Source organism: Notothenia coriiceps, unplaced genomic scaffold (assembly GCF_000735185.1).
Source record: "Notothenia coriiceps isolate Sejong01 unplaced genomic scaffold, NC01 NC01_scaffold00027564, whole genome shotgun sequence".
Classification (NCBI taxonomy): Eukaryota; Metazoa; Chordata; class Actinopteri; order Perciformes; family Nototheniidae; genus Notothenia; species Notothenia coriiceps.
In genome coordinates, this window is record NW_011360265.1 from 90,379 (window position 1) to 115,709 (window position 25,331).

The 25,331-nt window shown below is 42.1% G+C and overlaps 1 protein-coding gene across 1 annotated transcript; it reads right to left on the reverse strand.

The window, feature by feature from the left end:
- Positions 1–195: 195 nt before the first annotated feature.
- On the reverse strand, positions 196–23,133 carry LOC104957698 (serine/threonine-protein kinase D3-like). Its single transcript, XM_010785356.1, has 16 exons — positions 23,080–23,133; positions 18,136–18,228; positions 15,308–15,490; positions 13,707–13,845; positions 9,165–9,296; positions 8,570–8,727; positions 7,526–7,721; positions 7,358–7,435; positions 7,088–7,274; positions 6,224–6,347; positions 5,923–6,000; positions 2,587–2,863; positions 1,234–1,286; positions 817–889; positions 573–679; positions 196–444 (listed from the first exon to the last, which is right to left on the reverse strand). The coding sequence occupies exons 1-16, from the start codon at positions 23,131–23,133 to the stop codon at positions 196–198; spliced, it is 2,181 nt and encodes a 726-aa protein (XP_010783658.1).
- Positions 23,134–25,331: the final 2,198 nt, after the last annotated feature.

Below are 25,331 nucleotides of genomic sequence, written 5' to 3' on the forward strand. Positions count from 1 at the left end.
AGCGCACCACAAGAATAAACAGGCACTGGAGCTGCAGCGGGGGGCTAACACACCCCCCCCATAAAAACAGAAGGGAGGAAAGTTATGAGACAATAGGAAACAGAAGCAAGAAGTAACGGAAGAGGGTATAAAGCGTTGATAGCAAATGACCCATTCTTACTTCCATTTTTCTATCTTCCAAAGATTAACATCAAGCTAAAGAGCACTGAAGATTTGAGGGGTGATAAAAAAAGACAAAAGAGAAGTAGGGTTAAGAGAGGGTGAATGCATTGCAACACTGACCTGCGTGACGAGGAACTTGGTGACGCGTTCCGGCAGTTTGCTCTTCTCGCTGGACAAAATCATCTCCAGCATGTCGCCGTGCAGCTTCTCCATGACGACGAACACCCGCTCCGGCGTCTCGAACATGCACTCCAAGTTCACGATACCCGGGTGGTGCAGATTCTAAAAGAATGCACAAAAGACATGAGATCTATACCGGATATCTATCAGGACTATTGAGAGTATAACAGTTAAGACAATTTACGCTCGTATTTGATTTCATTGTGTGCTTGATGGATGCTGGTTATTACCTGTAATATGGCCACCTCATTCCGTAGCTGGCTCTCCTGCTTAGTAGGAAATCTCATCTTGTCAATAACCTTGATGGCCACATCTCTGCCACTTTTTCTGTGTTTGCCTAAAATATAATGGGAAAATTAATAACTTTCAAAATCAAACAAATGTAATTCAGTTCACAATAGTAGTATATGAAATCTGAGTGGTACGGGGCGGTGTGTAGCTCAACTGGTAAAGTAAATTAAAAGGGAAACACACCTCCATACACAATGCCAAACTGTCCGGATCCCAGCACCTCATCAGAGAATATTTGGTACACTGAAGCGATATCCTACAAAGAGAACATTTGCATTGTTACTGTTTTTCATTGCATGATTACATAATCAAAAGCCCGTAAGAAAAACCATTCTTCCAAAAAAAGGTTTTCTGGCATTGCCACGTTTAACTTTCAAATAATGCAGAAGTGGAACTGAAACGATATCCCCTTTACCAAAAATAAATGGGACAGCAGCTTCCCCAATTATGCAGCATAAAAGCTTCCACTTGGACATTTTCGTAAAGAAACAATTACTCATTTTTACCACAACAGATACTTTAATAGCTCATGAATGCGTGCATGTGCAGCCTTTGCGGGGAAGTTGTGCAACAGCGTCGATCAGAGAAAAAAAAACTCACCACATTCTCCTGGACCTGGCAGTTGGACACAGATATGCTGATGGACAGCTCTTCTGGAGAGGACACACACGAATAAGTTTACCAAAAGCAAAAGCATCCATCTTTAATTGCAGTCTGAGAGATATTGGTCAAATACTGGCATTTTTTACTTTTAGGCTTATCGCAGCTGCATGCAATAAGTCAAAGCCGCGCATAATGAAGCATTTTATCACACAATAAATTGGCTATAAATTTGATCTGGGAAGCTATGTGTGACTGAATGGTCCAAGTATGCGATGCATTTTCATAACTGGGAATTTAAACCCGCCGCAGGGGCTAATTCTGCATACTAGCCAGTGAATAGAAGAGCAAGTAGAAAACAAGATGTTGTGATCATTAAGCTAGTGCTACACCCAACACATGTCATTTTAATGGATATTTGATTGAGAAATTACCACATAATGACACAAATATTTGCAGATTAAAATATCTTATTTGCCTGTTCATCTACTATAATGTAATAATCCCTGACTACAGTGATAAAGGCTTAATCTCAAGTCATTTCATTTGTCTAAATGTCATCTCGAAACAGTGACTTGCTTTGAGGCATCACTTCCTTTAACCTATCGACACTAATAAAGGGTTTCCCCGCTTATTGAATGCTAAAGCCAGCTACCTTGTTGTTTTTTTGACCACTAAAGCCAACACAGTGTAAAGAGGGACCTTCTTTCTAATTGAGACAACATTCAAATCTTAACCACAAGCAAAAGGCAGACTTTATTTTGTTGTGGCCCTAGAAGTTACCTACTTAGTTTCGGGTTGAGTAATAACAAAATGTGACAGGGGAAATGTTTGTCTGATACAAGGCAGACAGTTAAACATTGACAACATTCCTTACTAATGTATTTTACTATCTATGAAGTCTCAGATAAAAGCTCTTCTTGTTTATTGTATGTAAAAAAACGAAATTGCTTCAGCCAGAGGCCGCTAAAATAAACAAGAAGACCCTTTATCTGAGATTTAGAGCCGTGTGCAATTCTAATTCCTATAAACTTCAAAATCTCTCAAAGTCATCATCATAGTTTTTCTACTTTCGAATCTCTAATAATTTTAGAATTTATATATTTTTGACAAACTATACTGTTGATTATGGATTATTGTTATCCCATGATGGACTGTTATTAGCTGAAAAGGTTAAATACAAAATTATAAACTTGAATAATTGTTAGCACCACACATCTTCACCTAAAAAAGTGAATTTTTTATAAAATTGGTTGCCTGAATTCCCCTAAAATTTGCATTTTAAAGAGAAAAATAAGCAATATTTTTCTACTTCCTTTTTCTATTTTAAGTTTTCCCATCTCCTCTACTCACTATGATCTTTGCCCTGTCCCGTGGCGCTGGCCACGCTGGGCTGGGGGGTGACGGGCATCAGGGCCTGTCTGATGGCCTTCTCCCAGCCCTGAGCCACGTCCATGCCGACCCCCGAGGCGGCCAGCGCGGGGCTGTGGTAGAGGCTGCAGTTGTTCTCCCCCACGTAGTACACCATGGTGGCTGTGATGACCTCGAAGCAGTGAGGGTTGCTACCCTGGGCCAGGTTACTGTAGTCTCTGCACTGTTCCACCTGCAGGATCTCCGACAGAGGGATTTCCTGAGGGAGGGGGGAGGGACACAAATCACAACTAGTAAGCGATCATACAAAAAACTAAATATTATATTAGGATTCTCTCAAATAAATAAGGTCCCAAAAAAGTATTTTGTTTTGTTTTGTTTTTTCTACACTAAGTGTTATCAGTACAATCAACCAATAAACCTGTGGCATTAACAATTCATTGGTACAAAAAGCAACACCCTTCAACAATACAAAACAGTGTAAAGGAGTCCAACAGCATCTACATAAGTTTCAGAATTAATTATAAATATTAAAACAAAATAGAAATAGCAAATTCGAAAATGAGATACATCTTTTCTGAAAAACTAATACAAAAATAGATTTACAGAAAAGTTACTACCAAAAAACAGTTTAACAGACTTTAACACAATTCAGTAAATATTTTAAACAAAATTACAATGGTCGTTATCTCAATTAAAGCAGAAAAATTGGTATAACGCACTACTGCTGCAAAGACATGACATAAACTAAAATACAGGAAGTAACACTCACACACTCCAAAAGTCTCCACAGTGTTGATAGAGTTAAATAGTCCCAGCTCTAACTTTCTCCTTCACTCTCCTCTCTCTTATGAGCACATACAGAAAAGAACAGTTGCTGCACACTTTAAAAGTCCCCCCCCTCCCCCTGTCCCTCAAACTCACTGTCAAATCAAAGAGAGGAGGGAGGGTCGAAACATTTCAAATCACAGAGATGTCTCAGCCAATGGGGGGCTCAGAGAGGCACACGCTGTCCCCTCCGCGTGGCTCACCACAGAGTATCAGATGAAGTGCTTGTGGTTAGCGGGGCCGGGTCACGTGAGCGGGGGCCCTGCGGCGGCTCAAGTGCTCTGGTTCCCTGATTACAAGGCAGGTCCAGCCAGGGGCCCCATCTGAGCACGAGCCGCTGGCGCTACCGCTAGCCACGGAGACGAAAGACACGGCAACTACCGTTCCTCTGCGGGGTAGTGTGTGTGTGTGTGTGTGTGTGTGTGTGTGTGTGTGTGTGTGTGTGTGTGTGTGTGTGTGTGTGTGTGTGTGTGTGTGTGTGTGTGTGTGTGTGTGTGTGTGTGTGTGTGTGTGTGTGTGTGTGTGTGTGTGTGTGTGGTGGGGGGGGGGGCGTTTGAGTGTGACAGGACTCAATCTGGCAGAGACAGAGAGAAGCCCCCTCACCCCATAAAAGGGTTCTTCAGAGAAAGCCACAAGTACAGGGGTCTCATCTTCAAACGGGGAGCGGTTATGGCTTCCAAATGGAGAAAATGGCTGCCATGCCTGGCAAGCAAGCCACCACGCGACCACCACTAATCAGATCGGAGGTATAAAGGAAAAGAGGAGAGGGGCGGACAGCGGCCACACACTGATGAGCAGCAGGCTACAAAAACTTCAGAGGAGTTGAGGGGAAAATGCCCGGGACAGACGACTTCCAGGGCGCACGCCGAGCATATGGAGAATCTGTGGTTTTCGGAAGAAGAGACCCCCAGAAAGAAGCTTTTTCTACTTCATCTTATCTATCATTGGATACAACTCTGAAGCGGCAAGCAAGAAAACAAGGCATTTACAGCTAGCCTTCAATTAGCCCCCTGAAGGTCCTAAACGTAGCAGAGTTGATCATAAAGAACCACATAAATCTGCCAGTGAACACACCCTGAGGAATCGCTCCCCAATGAGGTTTCCTCTCCAAGGCTTTAGGGGCAGGCGCGCGACAGAAACACTTGAAGATAATTCAGTTTTTAAAGGGAGTTAGTGTGACAGATGTGTACAGCTGTGCATAAAACCACCTGTTTGACACACACTCATAAGTGAACTATCGCACTGGAAACTCTGCATCCTACACTTCGTCCCACTGTGAGTCTGACCACAGATCAAGGAGGTGTCGAATTCTCAAAACACACAAAGGCGACACGAACAATAAAAATGATTACATCCCCCACCCTGCACTCACAGCCACCGACACACATGTGGAAGTCTTTACCTTGCAGTTGCCTCCCTCTGTCCTCAGTGTGTAATTACCTGCTATTAAGCCCCTGCGGCGGTGTAATGACTGACTTCGGTGCTGGCGCTGAGCGGGCAAGTGTCACACACTGTCCACAACAGGCTTTACATATCGAAATTACAGTGTTTTTCTCACAGCCACCACTTGAATAAAAAAGATTACAACTTCTCTCTAAAACTTATTGTTCTAGAATAATTATGCATCAAGATTCTTCTGTAAATCCTATGGTTAAATTGTTGAATATCTATCAAAACCCCTTCAAATGTCCCTATCTCATTTGATACGCTTTAGCTAAAGACAGAGACTGTTGGTGATTTGACACTTTTGCTTCAAGCAGGGAGAGACCGGCCTGCAGGGTGTAAAACCACAGGGGAACTTTCAACTGACCTCAGGGTAGTTTACAGTTGCAACATGGCAGCCCTCAAGCTGAGTCACACAAAGACCACTGCTTGGGTTGGATTTACATACCCCTCATGAGTGTGACAGACGATATTCAAACACAGATATGGAAATGCATCACTCTTATACCTTTACTTTATGTAAAAATATGAGCTTGAACTCTGAGCTAAATGCATCTGTTAATGAAATAAGTTGATCAATAAAAAGGATTAAAACATTTTCTTTAAATAGAAAAATATCCAAATCGCAATAATCTAATATCTGAATTTAGTATTGTGGTGCTGGAAAAAGAAATCCCAGCATACAAACCATAATCTATAGACTTAAAAATAGTTGTTTGGTACAGATCCTCCTTTATATGTTTATATATATATATATATGTTTTAATGATAATGTGAGTTTTCTTACAACAATGGTAATTCCCTTTAATATCGAAAAGTCATATCGCAATTACAATATCAGTAAATATATTCGTAATTAGTTTTTTTTTCCAAATCGTGCAACCCTAAATGGTACACTTCTGTGGAGCTATAAAAGATTATCCATTGAATTACTTTGCATTAAGCTGCCCAATTTTTGACAGATTAATAAATCCTTCTGTGTGTTTGATGTGGATGGCGACATATTATTTTCCAAGAACATGGCAGAGATGATAGTTTTCTGCTTACTTTGTAGAACTTGGCTCCGGTGTCGTTCTGGAAAAGACTCAGACTCTTGCCTTCCAGCCTCCAGTAATGTCTCTTCCTCTGTTCAATGGAGACACAAAGTTAATCCAAACGACAAAACCCGCATCACCTACCGATAATAACCATACTTTTAAAATTCAGTTTCATGAGGAAAATACCTTCTGTGCTGAATTCAACACATGTGAACAGCTTTGGAGAAGGAGTTTTCCCCAGCATACAGGCTAAGCACAGCCCATTTCAGACTGGGCTCCTTTGTTGGGCTTTTGGGGGCTATCAGTCTTACCAGGTTGTCCCTGCTCGTATAATGAACCATCCAGCCCTCCTTCACCACAGTGGAGCTCCGCCTCTTGGTGTGTTTGATGGACTGGACCACCCGCATCAGAGGGATGTTGCTGCTAGTGGAAGGGCTAGACACACACGCAGAAAATAAAAATGAACAATTTCATGAATCAATATGTCAATTACTCGTTGTTAAACATACTGAAACAATAACCGGTTACATTTGAATTGACTTGTAGCCAGCTCATGAAACTTTTATATTTGTTTTTCTAAGCACCTGGTCTGGTAGGTCGTTTCCTGACAGAAACCCTGCACAGGAAGTGATGCATTTTATGTTTGCAGCACTACTGGAAACATAAAACGCAAGCTGCCGGTGTAGAACAAACATAGGAATTGGGCAGTTAGGTGGTTTAAAACATAACCGCAAAGTCTCCGGTTTGAATCAGGCTGCTGACCTTGGATACATTTCTTCCCTTGTTTCCTGTCAAATTGTATTGAGCTGTTTAATAATGGCAAAATGCCTATATATACTGTATATGACCTGAGGCTCTAGCTAGCTACTTAGCCTCAATCTCTGAAATGCTTCACCAATCTCTTTACGTTTTTTCCTGCACGATTTTTCGCCGTTCAATCAGATTGCCCTATAAAAAGTGACATCACATCCGTCTCAGATTAGACCAAACAACACTCTCTCTGTGATTGGCCAAGGTCTCACATCACAGGCTGGATTTTCAGAGCCTCGAGGAGATGGAGAAAGATAGTTTTCTCTCTGACCGCTTGTATTACAATATGCGCGCGTGGTTTTATTTTGCCCATTGATGCCCAACAAAAAAAATAAACTGCCTACCCTATCTTTAAATCTTCCTACCTAATAGTCTTGATGGGCTCCTCGTCCTTCTCTCTATCCAATAAGGGAGAGTCCATGTCGAACATCCTTTCGTCCGGGGTGGAGGGTTCCTCTGGGTCGTCCAGTCCTCTGCCCCCGTCCATATCCCCACTGTCCACCTCCATAGTGTCCATGGTGGTGTCCGAGTCCGGGCCGGGGCTGGCTGGCTCTACACGTTAAATATGGTAACATTTGAAATTGCAAATAATGAAGATATACCCCTATGACTTTGAACTTAGATGTTGAAATTACCTCCATTGAAGTCCACCTCCCCCAAACAGTCTCTAGGTACCTTTGACGCACATCGCTTATGGCAGTTGAACCTGCAGTCTGGCAGATGAAATACAAAAAATTACTCAAACATATGATATTTATGGAGAAGCCTCACCAAAATGCACCGAATTCTCTACATGTATATACCTTTACATTGCATGCCCTGGCGAAAGAGACCCTTGAGCAGGCGCTTGCAGTACTGGCAGATAGTGGGACGGGTGTAGGTGTGAATGGCGAACGTGTGCGGCACTTTAACCCGTCCCAGCACCATCTTCTCCATCCAGATAGGCCGGCCGCTCCACGACAGGATCCGCTTCCCCGCCTCCTGATGGGACCTCTGCTGCTGGGGTTGGAAGGATGGGGAAGAAAATGTAGGGATGATGGCCAACAATTAAAAACCATGTGCAGGAAGGAAAAGAGGAAGAAAAGGCTCTGAAGCTCCCATTCAAGTGATAGGGAAAGAAAGAGTGAATGGTGACATGGCAGTTGAAGAAGAGAAGGAAACTAATGGAAAAGGGAAAGAGGGATCTGTCATATCGAGTTAGCATGACTCAGCGTAGTTAGCATGATCCCAGTGGTGGAACATTGTTATTAGATTTGTCAGGTTTTACCACATTTGGTTCTGATTTGAACTAAATCATCAAGCTGGAAGTTCCTGACAGAAATGGTTAGGAAGCTTTCTTCATTTTCATGATACATAAACTTAAAAATGTAAGGTCATTAGCGTAATTACATTTCCTGATGACCCATGGCGAGGACACGGACAACAGAGGAATATTTCAGTGCGGGATTAGTCAAAAACTGTTTCATAAGGCCTTGCTGAGGATCACTTCACAGACCACTGTGCAACTCAATGAAATGTTCTGCATCAGTGGTGTTCTACAACAGGAGATTCCAGCATGCAAAAGAGGCACATTTGATAAGTTTAGACACGTTTACCAGATGAAACAAAGCTTGTGAGCAGCATGTGGATTGACTGCTTCACATTCTTGGCCAATTTGCTTGGCTCCGTGTCTGGTTTAGGATGTTTTAACTCCAGCCAGCTCATTTTATATGTGAGGATAATAAAAATCATCACCTCGTTCCCCTGTCAGTCTGAGAATAAGCAGATACTCATTCCAACTTTGTACAGTCCTCTTTAAAGACTGTTCTATCCAAACATATGACAAGCAACCACCATTCAGAACTCACCTCGTCCAGGACGACCACGGTGTTTTCAACAGGTGGGGGTCGGGGCACGGAGAGGGAAGGTCCGGGCAGGGAGACATTGGACAATCTCCTCTTCCTGACACCCGTACAGTTATTTGGGATCTTAAAGGCACAGCGCTTGTGGTAGTTTAGCCCACATCCTTCAAACACAGAAACACAAAGTCACTAACACACGCTGCCTAATGACATAAAATGAGAGAGAATAATAATTCAAATCTGATCCAACTCAATTAAAGGCGAGCAGAGATGCAATATTTCCAGTGGGAATGTCAAGAGCGCCGCTGGAACTATTGCCAAATATTTTTAGTTTGCTCGTAAATCTCCGTGATACACTGTTGAGGTCAGATCTGTGGTGTGTGTGTGTGTGTGTGTGTGTGTGTGTGTGTGTGTGTGTGTGTGTGTGTGTGTGTGAATACAGTAGGAAATAAGTTGCTTTGTCTCCCTGACTAACACTGAGTATTGTACAGATGGTGTGTGTGTGTGTGTATGTGTGTGTGTGTGTGTGTGTGTGTGTGTGTGTGTGTGTGTGTGTGTGTGTGTGTGTGTGTGTGTGTGTGTGTGTGTGTGTGTGTCTAACCTTCACATTTGAGCCCCTGCCGGACGAGACCCCATAGCATCTCCCCGCAGTAGTCGCAGAAGGTGGGGGCTTTGTAGGAATGGACATAAAGGCCATGTGGTCGGATCTGGAAGTCTTCAACTGTGGCTTGAGCTAGAAACAATACACAAACTAAAAGTTGGCGAAAGTAAAACAAATCTGGATAACAGTTTTATAAAAAAGAAGGAAATAAAAACTGAGGGGGAAAAAAAGGGATGAGAAAAGATGACAAAGGAATCAAAGAGACAAGAAGATTTATCACATGTATTTGGCAACAGTTTTTAATACAAAACCAAGACAGTACACAGGCTCACTATATGTATGTAAATGAGGGAATATAAATCTAATAAAACTGAGATTCTCTCTGCAATAAAAACAAATGACTTCATGACAGTGCTATGGCTACACCGGTGCAGTAGAGGGAGCCACATCTGCAGAGACACTACTCCAGTCCTGAGTCATCACTCCGTGTGTGAAAGCGATATGGCACACCCAATGAGACACCAGAGATATGATCCTGTTAAATCGTTCCATCTGTGTGATAAGGGACACAATGTTTAAACCTAGAGAGCTGTGGACACGTCCCTGTCTCTTATGTCTCTTTCATGTCACCGCTGTTTTGTTTCAAACAGACACACTGAGCTCATTGTTGGAAGCAAGTGTTGGATAATCATTGCTGTGACTCATCAAAGATGTGAAGATGAGCAAGATATGGAGGTGGCTGCTGCCAAGAACCAGTGTGTGTGACTAGAGAGCTTTAGAGTTATGTTCCTTGCTGTCCCTTTTCAATCATTTATGTGGACGCGGTGGCCAGCAAAGACGGTTCATCTTTACACTTAGGTTATGCGGCTAACCTGTGCAGCGGCAGTGTTGATGTCATTGTGTGTGTGTGTGTGTGGGTGTGTGTGTGTGTTCATTTCCTATGAGGTGATTCAACCAAACACATTTGCTCCTGGACATCTGAGGACACATCAGCTGCTGGGACGGTGATGAGATGCAGACTTGAACAACAAATAAGACATGTGGCCATGCTAGGAATCTGCTCCTTATAAAGAAAATTGAGAACATTCTTTGAGCAAGAAATCAATTTAAGATCTACAGAAGAAAGAGAAACAGTATCAGAGAACCACTCGGCCACACGGAATATATCTGATCTGTTGCAACAATGCAACATTTCCGAAGGCAGCACAAGCCAAGGGTCAGTTCTAGGGTCGACCCAAATAACAAAACAAATATTTCACTCATTCCTGAAACAGCTGCCATTATATCATCTGTGACATTCATAATCATGCTTACTCACCAGTCACCACTCTCCACTTAAGAGAAATATGATGGCTGGTGGGGGGATTGTTGCAGTTTGCGTTTGATTTAAAAGGAAAAAAAGAGCTCAGGCATGTCACATGGTCATGTGGCCAACATAGCTCCCTGGCACAGACACATAAAAGGCAGCATTCATGAGCTTTTTCACACACGTCTGCAAAACAACTGTGTGCTTCTTAGCAGACGTATCATTGCATAATGATGATCTCATCCTTATGCAATGCTCTTCGTGCTAATTAGCATCAAGCAACACCAAACATCACCTCGACACGTTGTTTGTCGCAGCACTTCTCACGAAGCTAGAGGCTTTCATGATCATCTGTTTGCTCTGAGGCCCCCAGTGTCCATTTGGAGGCCACAAGTTTCCATCTGACAAACAGAAGGTGCCAGTATTTTTGTTTTTATAAGAAAGGCCACCGTCTGTAGTCAGAGTATAAAACACTACAATTCCCACTGCGCCTTCTCTAAAAGTGACAGACAGACGCCGTCGAGGCACAGTTTTTAACCGTTCAACTACCCTCTAAGTTATCAAGTTATACAAGCCTTAACAAAAAAAGAAAGAATACCTAAGTTGTTTGTTATTTTATTTGAGTTTTGCCTCTTTGTTTTGACTATTGTAAAGGCCTCTTTTCTTTGTTGCATGTGTAAAAGTTTGTTATTTTATTTTGAGCAAAACCATTGCATAATATCATCCAAACCATCGGAAGCCAAGCAACTCCTCAACTGTCAGTAACACAAATATAAAGGAAAGAAAACGAGTTATACATGTCTGTTTAAGGCATCTAGTGGCTTGATAGAAAAAAAAGGAAGGAAGCCACGACAGAATGTATTGAAAAATATCAAATTCACACTGCCAGCCGTGTTGAATGGGCAGCTTGTGAAAGTGGTTGGGAATTTAAGGGAGTGAAGAGCAGAACAAAGGCACCATCGGTCAGGCCAAACCTCAAACCTCATGGGCCGGGATGGCCTGCGCAGTGTCCGCTGAGTCCAGGGCCGCCCCGCACATCAGAGCGTGTTTACACTCAGCGGGTCTACTACAATCACTTACTGCAGGAAAAACAAACCCTCTTCTTTGAGCCCACAGCCAAGAAAAAGCCACTTCTGCCTCCCTCTCACAGCGAGAGAGATATTCAGGCGGGCTCTCTCCCACAGCCGCGGAATCCAACAACAGGTTGGTTAAGGGAAAACTGAACGGAAGATGACAGGACACAAATTGCGGGGCGGAAAAAAGCCTCATATTTTCTCTCAACCAAATGAAGGGCTTGGGAATGTTTCTCCCGTTTCTCAAACAGAGATCAAGAGTATGACATGCAAAGCCCCTCTTCGTGAAGAAGGCCAAGTTTATTGAGTGTTTAATGAAATGCAACCCAAAAACAGCAAGTGTTGCACGTGTAGCAAAAGATCTTCACTGACGGCTTTTGTGAGTTATATCTCAGGCTATAAATTGCTGCTGGAGCTTACACCTGCAGATGGATTTGTCGAGGTAGGGGGGATTAGAATGAGAGAAAGCGAGGGAGGGAAAGAGATAAACAAAGACTGACACAAAAGAGAAGCACAAGACAAACACAGACAGTGAGAAACAAAAAGGAGGAAGTTCTCCAGTCTTTAGTCTACATTCCTCAGCCTGATGCCTGAAGTATCCTCAGATCCTGAACCTATACAATCATCCCCTGTCTAAATCCCTGCAAACAATACTCTGAGCCCAGGAGAGAGGGGGAGATATTCAGCGCAGGTGGTGTCAGGTGCTTCCCAGTGCAGACAGATGGAGCAGGAGAACAGATTAGAGCAGAACAGATACTCTAAAGCCGTTTGTTGGTCTCAGCAGCGCGCAGGAAGCAGATTCTTTCATCGCAGGAAATGACAAAGACAAATTGAACACCTGCAAAGCTGCTCGAAAAAGGTGGAAAAGCTGATGGAAAGTTTGATGAGGAAGAAAAAAAAGACATTCAGGGCAAAGTGAAAAGCAGGTGAGTGAGCAGCTGGAGCGTAGGATGATTCACTCGCACTGATTCAATTGAAAACATCACATTTCACAAGAATATATTTTTCATTTAGACGGAACGTCTCCGACACTCCAGGCTGTGTTTACTGGGAGAGGGGTCAACTATGACTCGGCACAAAAAAGGAACATTATCTGTTTAAAAGGGCCTTAATATGCTCATTTTAGGTTCATGTTTGAATTTTGTACTTCAACTGTGAAACATTTAATGTTCAAAAAGCTATTTTCCTTCTCATACTGCCTGTGCTGCAGCACCTCTTTTCACCCTCTGTCTGAAACCAGAGCCCAGTCTGCTCTGATTGGTTAGCTGGCCGGCTCTGTTGTTATTGGTCAACCGCTTAGAGGTGTCGCGATGTAGCACTTATCACTTACAATGTGTTGAGCGATAACCAAGAGTGTTACGTAGTGATGTCCCTATGTTATGGAAGTAAACAAAGGGGTCCAATCGAGGTGATTCAGGCAGGGAGTGAGTAATGGAGAGAAACTCCTTCTGGAGGGAACTTTGGGATTTGAACCTTTGCAGACCATTTACAAGCACAAAAAAAGTGTGTTATATATGATACACTACAGGAATAGAAAAAACCCATAAGACATAATAGGGCCCTTTAAGACCATTGTTTGGACTTTAAAATACTTGGTTTGTACTGCTTGATGAAATTGTATGTCCATTTGTATTATGTTTTGAAGCTCTAAAGAAGCAAGAACTTCAGTCTAACTTTCTTTGGACAATCTGATTCAACATATGATATGAGCAAAAGAAGGTCAATAATTCATTGAGTGAGCAATTTCTATCATCTTAATTGTTATACCCTTTTCACTTTTTTCATTGCAAATGTTGTGTCCAGTTTTAGTTCAAAATAATGTATTATCCTGTTGGCATCTTCATCACGTTGCTGGTTTGAACATTTTTTAAGTTCCCAAGATGAATTTAAAACCTTCTTAAATATTCACATAAAAAGGTAAAAGCTCTTGAGACTGGGTGATGAAAACCTTGGTTCATTCTGTACCTTTGTATTTGCCAAGAGCAACAGTTCACAAAGGTCTGTTGAGTAAATGTTATTCCTTCTTTCACAAAGATGCTAAGCAGCAATGCATCTTAAAACTAATTTGCTCACGTTCTAACTAACCTTAGAAACTAGGGAAAAATGGTGTGCAAAAACCATTCAGCTACCCATCCATTGACGGTTTCCCTGCGCCTCACATACCAGAGAGCACCACCTCGATGAGGTCTCCTTCATGGATGTCCTCGGCCGAGGTGAGCCTCTGCAGGATGTTCTCGTCGCTTAAGTCGTGGCGGAACAGCAGGATCTTGTCGTACATGCCGAAGAAGCCGCACTCTGGGAACTGGAGAGAGGTGGAGATGCAAGGGAAGACATTAGTGAAGATCTAAAAAGCCTGATAAATAGTGACAGATGTATTATGTAAGCAGAATATCTGGAAGTAGTTGTTAAAGCACGGAGGTGGGTCCACATCTGATACCGATAGCAAGAATGAGATGCAGATCAACCCTATTTACAATCTTTTCTGTATTAAACCCCCTGAACATACACTGGCTGACACACACATTTTTATTAGGTCATTTCTGGTGGTATAGGGACTGTTGTATTCTGAACCCAGTGACTCGGGAAGAGTCACACCTCTTTCCCTCCCTTTAAAGGACTTTACACTATATAGCAGAAGGGAAATTACACAATAAGGACCTTTCAATACAGAAGAAGTAGGTCAACGTAGTGTAACTAAATACATTTACTTCAGGACCTTACTTAAGTAGAAATTGAAGGTACTTCTATTTTAGCTCCACTACATCTCAGGGCCAACCATTGTACTTTTTACTCCCCTACTTTTAATCATAGTTTTAGTTACTTTACCATTTTTCTTACGCTTTGAAAACCATGTTTCTCCTGATCTTTTGAACTTGAATGTTTGTAATAATCTGAAGGATGAAGAGTTCCTTTATGTATTGAGAAATGATCCTACTTCTCAAGCAAATTCAACTATTTACAACAACCTCCTAAATCTGCTAGATAAGACGTGACGGAGACTAAAACATTGCCCAGAGGACAGTAATGCTACATGCATACTGTATAATGATCTGATAGAATAAGATACATTGCTGTAGAATGTAGATTAAGCTACTCAGTAGATAAAGGAGTTAGAATTAGCACAACCATCAACGTCTTCAGCTGTAAATGTAACATACATATAAATGCAGCATTATTTTAAGTCCAGAAACATCATCTTTAAATGTAAAACAACATTTTACTGCACGATAAGTATTACCAATATTTTCTAAGTGTACACAATGAAAAATCAGCTGGATTCAAGCATGGCAAAGACCCCCAACTCAGCTGTTGTTGTCACTGCTGATGCCTGAGCCAAACTAAACCCAGACAAGCCGGGTCTGACCTGGAGCTGAGTGCACCGACGTTAAGTCATGTGATCAAGAATGGGGGCGGAGAGGAGGGTGGGAGACAGGGGACAAGGAGGAGGTAAACATCCTGAGAGGAGTAGAGGAGAATCAGCTAACAGGAAGTGCAGCGCCAGTCAATACTGAGTCACTTCCTGTACTGAAGGCAGCCCATAGCTTCTTAGAGAACGATGTTTCTGACACAAGTTAAAGGGCTACAACCGAATTACATGAAGACATACACAACAAGTATATCCAAATATCTACTGTACTTGGAAATTGACGCTCGCAATAACAGCTCTCCTGTCCTGCACAGCATAACATCCTGACAGCGTGATCAGAAGGAGATGGATGATCAGGGCATGGTTTGTATCAAAGTAGGGAACACAGTGATTTTACCACCGTGGCTTGAGCCCAGTCTCCGTGCCAAGCAGGCTGGTACTGGAGGATCCACCAGCTGTTTCCCTCTGAACCAGGGTCACACACAATGGGCCACGCAGAACAATGCCACCGTGGCCCAGAAGCACCGGGGTTGGCAGAGCGTCTGGGCACGGGACACACAAGACACCTGGAGCCTTTCAGCTGCCAAGAAACACACATTCAGAGACAGCAAGACAGATTGATGGCTCAGGAAAACACGGGTGTATCAGATGACTGGTATCAACAAAGCCAGACGAATGAGACGTATGAAGGTGAACATTTCATTTTGCACAGAAACTGATTATTGAGGCCATCTCGGGTCTTTAAAACACCCCAACAAAGAAGAAGGTCCTCACACCCCCAGCCGACACTGAGCAAGTTCCCCTTCAGGGATCAATACATAACTATTTCATCATACCACTTCTTGTACAGCGATGTACTGCACACAATGCATTGCACTGCTGAAAAGGTTATATTATATAATATTTCCCTCCAATGCATTGGGTTAGAATTAAATAACTAGATTATGCTTGAGGTCAATTGAAAAAAATGTGTTTTAATGTCATTTGGCTGCACCCTTTAGATAAATATGGCAATTTAAAGCAAATAAGTGTTGAATAACTGCATTATTAGCATATCATAATTACCCTAACAATCGCTACGGCGGTCAGTCCAAAATCAGGCTGCTGGGGTTGCGTGAGGTAAAGCTTGCATTTATAGTGTATTATTACCCCATTTTCATTTTTTCAAATTACAGACAACAACAGAAATTGCAGCAAAATGCTCCTGGGTTCAATTTCATTTGAATGTAGAAACACATTGTCTGCAAGCTGTTCTCATTGACCTTTTGCTATACCTACGAAAAGTAAAGCACAATCATTTGTAAAGAAATAAAAAAAGGACAGGTACGTATAAAGAGCAACAAAGTCCGCACATATGGAGAAGGTTCCTTTTGTTATAACTTACGTACAACGCCACATACGGATATTCATTCTGTTAATTAACAGACTTATTTTCATCAGAACTACAATCTTTCCCTAAACCTGACACAATGTCTTCTTAAACCTTGGACCCCTAATGTACTGCAGAGTTAACGCAGCTGCATTGATTGCTTGTGTTGCTGGGCATTCACAGGAAACTATAGGAAAACGGAAAAAAAACGTTTTCATAAGATATTGAACGAACTGTTCTGACATAAACTACCTATCACCTTGTTATCATGATGCTGAAGAGTTGACTGTGTTGCAGACCAAAGGTACGCCTTCACAAACTCATTGGGCCTGGGTGTGTTGAAGGGTTCAATTGCTTATGCCAAAAGCAGATATTTTAGAAGAAAAGTCGTATAAAAAAACACTCTCGTCCTTCCATATGTTACAGGGGGGAAACCATCCACCAAGGATCTCCGCTGAATCGAAACTATGGCAAACAGAAACATAACAAGATGACAGGAGAATGATCTAAACACAAGGCACGTGCCCGTATGATGGAACATTTCCAGCTCGTCCCCTCTTGATGACATACCTACATCCTAAACCCTGTCAACCTCTAAGATGATTAATGCTATGCGGCTCAAACCATCACCACACAGGAGGGGGGGTATCCTTCCTGAGCCGGCTGCAGTGTCACGTTGGGACTTTCCTCCACTCGCCTGCATTGGAAGCCCGCACGCACGCACATGGGTTGATGCCCAAATCTAGCCACCTTGAGTCAAGTCCTCTTGGCACCCCCCCCCCTCTGCATCACTTTCCACTGTACAGAATGAGTCCCATTCCACAGCAGGAGCATCTGCAGGCCAGAACATAAACGCCGCGAGGGCAGAGGACACTACTTTTTTCCATGCACAATGAAAGCCAGAGGAAGCCAGAGGTACAAGAACAATAGATTGGACACATTGTTACAGTATGCTGTTCAGATCATCCAGATAAAGTGATAATTGATGGCTAACCTTGGGGCGCGAAGCAGAAAATCTCTCTATTCACACATTTTCAGCTTCCAGCATGTCAAATCAAACCTCCTGTACACATGTGCATCCTCATACACCATCACCCCACACATGCTACCGTCTTCGGAGCCCATTGGGACTAAGCATGTTTTTTGTCATCTTCAAACGCCATCCCATTCAGCTGAGCAGCCGCGACCACACACGCACACCAAAGACCCCGGCGCGGAGGAGCTGTGTGTGAGGTCCACAAGTCAGGCTGGAAAGACGAGTGGAAAGGGGCTTTGCAGTAGTAAGCTTTTGTTAAACGAGCTAATCCGCCATTGATATGCTAAATCCTGTTATAAGGAAAGGAGAGTGAGAGGCAGGATAGGAGAGGAAAAGGGGAGATGATGGGAAGGGTGGGGGAATCTGAAATATGGTCGTATTTCATTGAGCGCCAAAAATAAATTACCTCAAGACAGCCGTGAAGAAATGATCTGGTTCGAATAACCAAGTTTGCCATTTGGCTTTGAGGAATATTGATGCTTTCTCATGCATAGCTAGTATCAGTTGCATTGTAAAGCTAAAATGACTCATAAGTCATAACTCATCAATTTAATTTGACATTAGAAGTGAAAAGAAAAGCTTGTATTGAACGTTCTGCTGAATTTCTTCACTAACACAGTAGAATAAACTAATGTAGGACAATACAAGCTTTTGTCCAAACAGAATAGAGTTCACATGATTATGCGGTTAGACATTTGTGTTTCTGTGCATGTGTGATGTGTGGCTGAGGTGGGTGGCGAAAGGGAAGCAGTGTTGAGCGGGGGGCACGGGCTCTGACAGATGGCCATGTGATTACAGTAAGGAAAGTATGCTGCTTGACCTCAGGCTGCCTCACACCTTTATTAGTCTGGCGGCGGGCCAGACAGATGTGGAGGACAGCTACAGAGAAAGTCATGTCCTGCTCCAGATCCGTCTGCACGAGCAAAACAGTTGTTAACACTGCACATGAAGACTTAAAATGTAATTCATAAACACAGCTAGCTGTGCACAATCATGTAGAGATGCAACTAACGATACGTTGTTTACTGATATACTTTTATTTATATAGAATTTTTCTTTTTTTTCTTTTTTTGGCCCTTTATTGAAGATGAGGAGTTGAAAGAGGGATATAGAGGGGATGACATCGCCTGAAATGCATCTAATCACTGAACTTACCGGCGCCCAATTCATTTACCTTTTAAAGATATTTGAAAATAGTCCGTTTATTGTTTTCTGTCTGCAGCTTATCATCAGATCAATTGAGGAAAATCAACTTATTCTCCATTTTGAGAGGCTAAGAGTTGCAAATGTGGTAGATAGGATCAAATCAAGCACCAACAAAGTACCAGTGATTATAGACACTAAGAAAATGAAACAAAGATGTCAATCAAATGCCGGTCAAGACCTTTTAACCTTCCAAATGTTTTAGACCTTTATGATCAAGATATGTGTGACACAGATCTTGCGACCAAATGTTCAAAACATCATTATTTATTTGAGCGGTGGTACTTTGGCTATATACCCCCTAACTCTAATGTTGTAAGTTTGGATCTTATTCCAAAAGTGTAGTTAAAAGGGTGAGATAAGCGGTTGACCAATCACAGCAGAGTCGGCCAGCTAACCAATCAGAGGGTGAAAAGAGGTGCTGCAGCACGGGCAGTATCAGAAAAAGATTAAACATTCAAGCATGGAATAATGTCACAATAGAGGCACAATGTTCCAATATGAAAGTGAAAACGAGCATAATGGGGGCTCTTTAAGAACCCCCAAAGGTTCAGGCAGAGAATCAAAGCTCTTAAGTACTAATATTGAATTATGGATAATATATATATCCTTATATCATAATATCAACAGTTGAGGGTATTTGATGTTTGTCTTTTATTCATTCATTTAATTCATTTAATTACTTTTTATTTTTCTCAATTTTCTTTTAAATTATTTTTTTTCCTTGGTGTGTACAATTTAATTGTAAAACGTATACAGGGATTAATTTGAACATGTATCATTTCATAATTTGTTAGTGTCTATCTGTATTTTTAGTAAATATGTAAAAAACTCAAGAAAGATAATGTATATTGTTTAAAAAACAGATAACAGCAGAGGGTAGAGGACAAAAAAAATCAAGGTACTGAGATCCTGTGAACATTTAAGCAGAGTCAGGAGGTAAAAGGTTTAGCTTGAGGTGCAAGATTAAGACAGTCATAAGACGAGTGTGATACAACACTTTTCCTTACCAGATAAATAAGTCTATTGACTAATAGCAATTATCTAATAGTGGCACAACACGCATCACACTGCCCCCAGAGAGCCTCCACCAGAAGCCACAAGATGTTGCTTTCTGTTTCTGATTTGATTTGTAGGGAGAGTCCCTTCAACACATGAAAGGGGAGAAAAATAATAAGAGAGTGGGCTAAAATAACATATACATTTTAAGTTTTGATGTACAGAAGATAAAATATACAACATGTGCTCCACAGTTAGTCGTGAAACCATAAGTTCCACTGAGACAAAGGGAGGGTTTATCAAACACTTTTTTAATTTGAAAACAGTGGGGAAACCATTGTTTGACTTTGAGGTATATGTTAATGCCCACAACAGAGGAAAGAATACTTAAATAAGTCGGCAAATTAATGCATTGGAAAATCCAATTATGTACTCACGCGAACCTTCGGGGAAAACTGTGTAATTACTTTCTTCAAGTCACTTCAAACACTGTGTGGAAAACTGTGTTAATGTATTAAAGTCTACAGTGGAATTCTATTTGTTTTCATTACATATTATTCATCTAATACCAAGTGAAAGTTTTCCACAACGCATGGTACGAAAAAACACATGCACAGAGAATTATACAATTACTTGAAGTGGGACTGAACATAATTAATTTGTCACTTGGAGTGGGGCATCAAAAAAAGGCACAGGGGAAACACTCTTCCACACTTTTCCACTGGCGTGTTCAATATTAAGTGTTGTAGGTCTTCCAATAACAGTTTTCATGTAATTTGGCTGTATGATTTATAAATAATTTACTTTGCAGATGTACTCACTGTACTTTTCATGAGCCGACTGGAATCAGCAGTCAGCAGAAATCTGAAACACACAGTGTGTTGAGCTCATGGCTACTTAACCTGCTATAACTAGAAGATGATAAAAGAGTAGTAATATGCAAATACAAGCTTTCATTCTTCAGCACAAGAAATGTGGCTTTTTGAATGAAAACATGAAAGTCAAATGTATTTCAATGTGACGCACATCTTGACTATGAGGAAAAAGGCAAGAAACTCAGAAAATAACTGACTTTGGAAATAGTTGGACTACTCCTTGAACACGTTTCTAAGAAATGTTATTATGTTATGTAAAATGTTGTGAGCTTTAAAGATGATATAAGAGTGCTAAGATACATTTAGAAAATCTTCAATTCCACATTTAAAGCAGAAAGAAGAATTAGGCTTTTTGAATGAGCACATGCAGGATACATGTATTGGAAAATCATGGGTTGCGTTCCAATAGTCCATTTAGCTTAGGAACCTTCCTAACCAAGTGAAATGACCCGGAAGTACGTCAGTGGCAGCCATGTTAAGTGCCGTTCCAATTCTCTAAATGAAAGGAAAGGAGGTTTCAAACTTCCTTTATAACCTCCTTTAGCTTAGGAACCACTGGACCTCCCTTACCGAAAGGAGAGGAGAAAATGCTGCCCCACAATGCCTTGCAGCCGCAGCGTTTGCGTCACACAACAGTCGGCCGTTCACGGAAACAAACGATTATGACGGAGAAATTATATCATGAAAGTTACGGTGCTTATTAAGCATTTTAAAATGTATGCGGTAAGTTGCCAAAGTGCTTTGTTTTGAACGTTCATCAGTATTATAATCAAAAAGAGAAATATGAACGTTAGTTTTTACTAAAATTATCAAATAAAGTCAACATTTCACTGAGCTGTGTGGGGTTTGTTCAACTTTTAAAAGATGTTTGAATGGTGATATACACAGTGATAGGTGTTAAGGACTAACGTTTATAATAAATACATTTGTATTGATTTTAAGATATTTTCATAGTTCATACAATCATACGTATTGGGATCATTTGTATTAATGTGGACCGGAGGGAGAGGGTGACGAGCATAAGTTTCACTTTCCTTTTTTATTTAAATTCCAACTTTGGTCATGAAGAATATGTTTCTCTGTTGTCCACGTCGATAAAGCAAGGCAACAGCATCAGAGCACGGTGCAGAGTCTCTAGATGAGTCCGTCGTTCTTATTAAACATCCATGTTGTAGTCCGTTGTATAGAAAACTGTAGTTTCCATAGTTTCCCCACAGCAGCAGACGCACACAATGACGTCCGCTGGTGCATCATAAACACGTCGGATAGTGAAAGTGCATTCGGATTCTCTAAAGTACAACAGTCTTTTCTCCTAAGTCCTTTTGAATTCTCCTATCCACTATCCCTTAACCCCGGGACGTTTCACTCAGAGGTCAAGGAATAGGAGATAGGGTTAGAATTTAGGAGCTGATTTTTGGATTATCGGAACGCAACCCTGGACAGGCATTAAAGGAGTAGTCCAACATTTGTGTTACATTTTCCAAGATATTGGCCTGGCCCCCCTAGATTTTAATGAACTCATCCCTGAACAACTTGAGAGCTTTACTGAGTCGCAACAGGTGAAACACTTACAAAACAGAGAGCTTTGTGATGCAAATTGATAGCATCTAACACACAGCTGATTCACTTAGCAAGAAATCCTTTTGCAGTGTGCTGCAAAATACTGTAAATCTACTGACCACAATCCATGATGTGTTCGAGCAACAGCATAGAATATGCTTCCCTTCTGTTCTGCAGTCGGTGCATGAAAAAAAAGGCTGTGATGCATGCTTCATTTCAACGGTACATTACATGAATCTATTTGGTCCTCCGTTAGCAGAAGGCCAAGACAAACACACTGCAGCTTGAGGCCGAAAGAGCATATGGTTTACATCCAAGCAGGCATCTTTGTACACTTGCAGGATCAAGCGAAATCATCCCATCACTCTCCACAGCATACACACTATCATAATGGGCGCTCCTCCTGAAGGTCTTTTCCACTGCAGAAAGGAAGAAGTGTAACAAACTGAAGAAGCCCCATGCAGCGGAAAGGAAACTGGTTTAGTGGGAGTATGGCGAGAAGAGCTGTGACTTTCTCGCTCCAGAGCTGACTAAGTTGTTTCCTTCCATGTGGCAGAATATGGCAGAACGGTTCATTCATAGGTTCATACTGTATGAGGCTGTGTCCTTGTGGAATGCAAGCGGTTTGTTCTTCAAAACAACACAACGCGTCCAAATGACATCTGAAGCTTCTCAGCCAAGCGTGGAAAAAAGATGAACTTGAAATATATCTGCTACGCTCAATTTCCTTTTGCATCATACTATAGCAATGCACTTTCACAACTGTAACGCACACCACACAAAATCACCATCACTCATCTGTTACTTCCCCTCACTTCATGTAGCAGCTTTGTGCGGACAAGACGCAACAAAACGACATAGCGACTTAGTGTTTGAGCAATCATTTTGATCTACTTCTCACCTCTTCTTCTTCCTCCTGTATGGTTCAGAGAAGTGTGAGACTTCTGCCGCCTAGCTGGCTCATTAGTGAAGAAAGGCAAAGGGTTTGAAAAAGGGCCAAGTGTTCATATGCAATTCATTCACTGCTGGTTTCCTTTTTACCGTAAACTGGGGGTATGTGAGCATATGTATGCGTCTCCATTTCTGGTGCAGACAATGGAATCACAACTCTTAACCACCGAGCTCACGTCCAGGCCTTTGTCCAGACCACAGCGTATCGTAGGATACTCTACACCTGTCATCCTAAACCTCGCTCAATCATCAGGAGACGCTAACAAAGCTATACCGCTTACCCAATTTACATCGACCGCAGCGGATGATGGTTTCCAGCCAAATCTCTTCCTGGTTTTAAACGAAACGTTGCTCTCCAACGAAAATCCCGCAATTATTTCACCAGTCTTTTTTAAAATCTCAATCCAGAAACAATACTCTTCTGTGGTCATTTTTGGCATGAAATACAAGAGCAGTGAAGTGGAGTGGAGATAATGATGATGAGGTCAGTGTTTGGTTGCTAGCCACTGTATCCCCAATGACAGCCAGCTGGGGTTTGGCCCAACAAATGTTTTATATACATGACAGAAACGGTGTCATCTCTCTTACTTGCATGCATATGTATGAGTGTTGCATGCATTAACAGTGTGCAAAGGGCCAAGTTGAGACGAGGAAGGCTGAGTCACAGGATCTAAGGCCTCTCAGGAAGAGAGCAGTGTGATCTAAGACATGCTTGGCCAGGCCCCCGCACAATGCTGATGAGTTATAGCCCCGCTGCGATCCTCCACCTCGCAAATAAAGTCCAGTACACACTCCATCTCCCCTCTCTGGGCCTGGAGTAAAGGCCTTCAGATTCACCTCCACACGGGGCAAATAAACAGGTGAACCCGGGGGGGATTTTGTGCGAGATTGATGGCGACTGCACTTTCTCTTGTTCTGGCAGAGCAGGGGGTCAGAAGGTGAGCGGTAATGGCAGGATGTAGGAACATGCTGCTGTTGCTCAACAGAAACGTTAATAATTGCCGTGGGTTTGGTGTTCCAGAAAGTGGGCAGGCTCTAACTGCTTGAGGTTTTCTCTTTCTTCATGATAAATAATGAGGGTCTGCTTATACAGACACTGCTTATGTTGAATTAGCAGTTTTCACAGAATAGTACCTATGTAAGAAAGAACCACACTAAACCAAACAGTCAACGGAGCCAAATTCCTACACTCGAGCTGTCGCCTTTTTCAAAACATAAGACACCTCAAAGGCGATTTCTCAGAACATTTCAAACACACGGACAAGAATAATGGCAAGTGCAGTGTGGAGCCATTTGAACGCAGGAACACAGACGGAACAGGCTGTGCTGCTCCGCCGACCGCAGCAGATTGGAGAGCAGGAGCAAAGAGAGAATATGGAAACAGGGAGCGGCTCTGAGGGGAACTAACCCAACAGCAGAGTGCAGCCCGGAGAAAGACACACAGTGACAAAAAGAGTCATGCTGATTGGCTGACTGTTTCCCCTTGGGTTTAAAAAATGCTCCAACAAATCAATCTAACAAAAGGGGAATTGTGATACTTTTCATTTCACGTTGCCTGTGGCGCTTTTTCATTTCTTGAGACCTCTTCCCCTCATAACACAGTACGTTTCTTGTTGTATCAACATGTAATTGCACTTCCCCTGCCACCTTCCGATCAGTTTCACTGATCACTCACTTGGCTGAAAGATAGGAAAGGCAAACAGTGCTGAGGAAACAACACAGAATAAAACATTCTGCTCCTACTGCAGGGATCGATAATGCCACGCTGATAGGACTGTGTACAACAGATACCATGTGGTCCTCATTTGCAAGGTGCTAGAAACGTTTGTGGCGTGTTAACACATCGGCTAAGATCATGATTGTAGCATTTGTTTGTACTAGTTAGAAAATGTGACATTAGCAATTATCCAGGTCAAATGAGCAGGGGTTAATATCTTGAAGAGGGCAGTGTGCTTGTCTTTGGAACCCTTCCTCTTCAGCATTTGTCATGGTTGAAGTCCTCTAATGGCGCATTTCCACTATAGCGCGGTTTACGCAATCCGTGCCGTGACGTGCCCGGTCCGTTTTGGTGCGTTTCCACTAGGCGTAGTTCCGGCAAGCGGGTACCTTTACAAAGTTTTCTGGCTCTCCAAAATCGAGGTTCTTTCCGGGCCAACAACCGGGCTGAGTATGCTAAACTAGTGAGAGAATCACTGGCAACTACAACAAAATGAACATATTTTACCGTGATTTAATTGTAATACACGTTTCAAAAATGATGCCGAAGTAACAACATACTGATACCGGTTAATAAAAAACGAATTAATGCTTTGACAAGCCTGCAGACAGAGGGAAGGCGAAAAACCTTTTAAAATGCGTGTTTTCTGAATGGAGATCGGCTAAGCTAACGCAGTATATGCTCCGACCACACTCACGGCCTAAACAGACA

What these genes read in the sequence shown, in the direction of transcription:
- LOC104957698 (XM_010785356.1), bottom strand. Translation starts at nt 23,133, where the DNA reads ATGACAGGTGTAGAGTATCCTACGATACGCTGTGGTCTGGACAAAGGC. An exon ending in CCAGGGCATGCAATGTAAAG is followed by an intron (nt 7,436 to 7,525) that starts GTATATACATGT and finishes TTCATCTGCCAG; the next exon opens with ACTGCAGGTTCAACTGCCAT. An exon ending in GGAGGTGGACTTCAATGGAG is followed by an intron (nt 7,275 to 7,357) that starts GTAATTTCAACA and finishes TTTAACGTGTAG; the next exon opens with AGCCAGCCAGCCCCGGCCCG.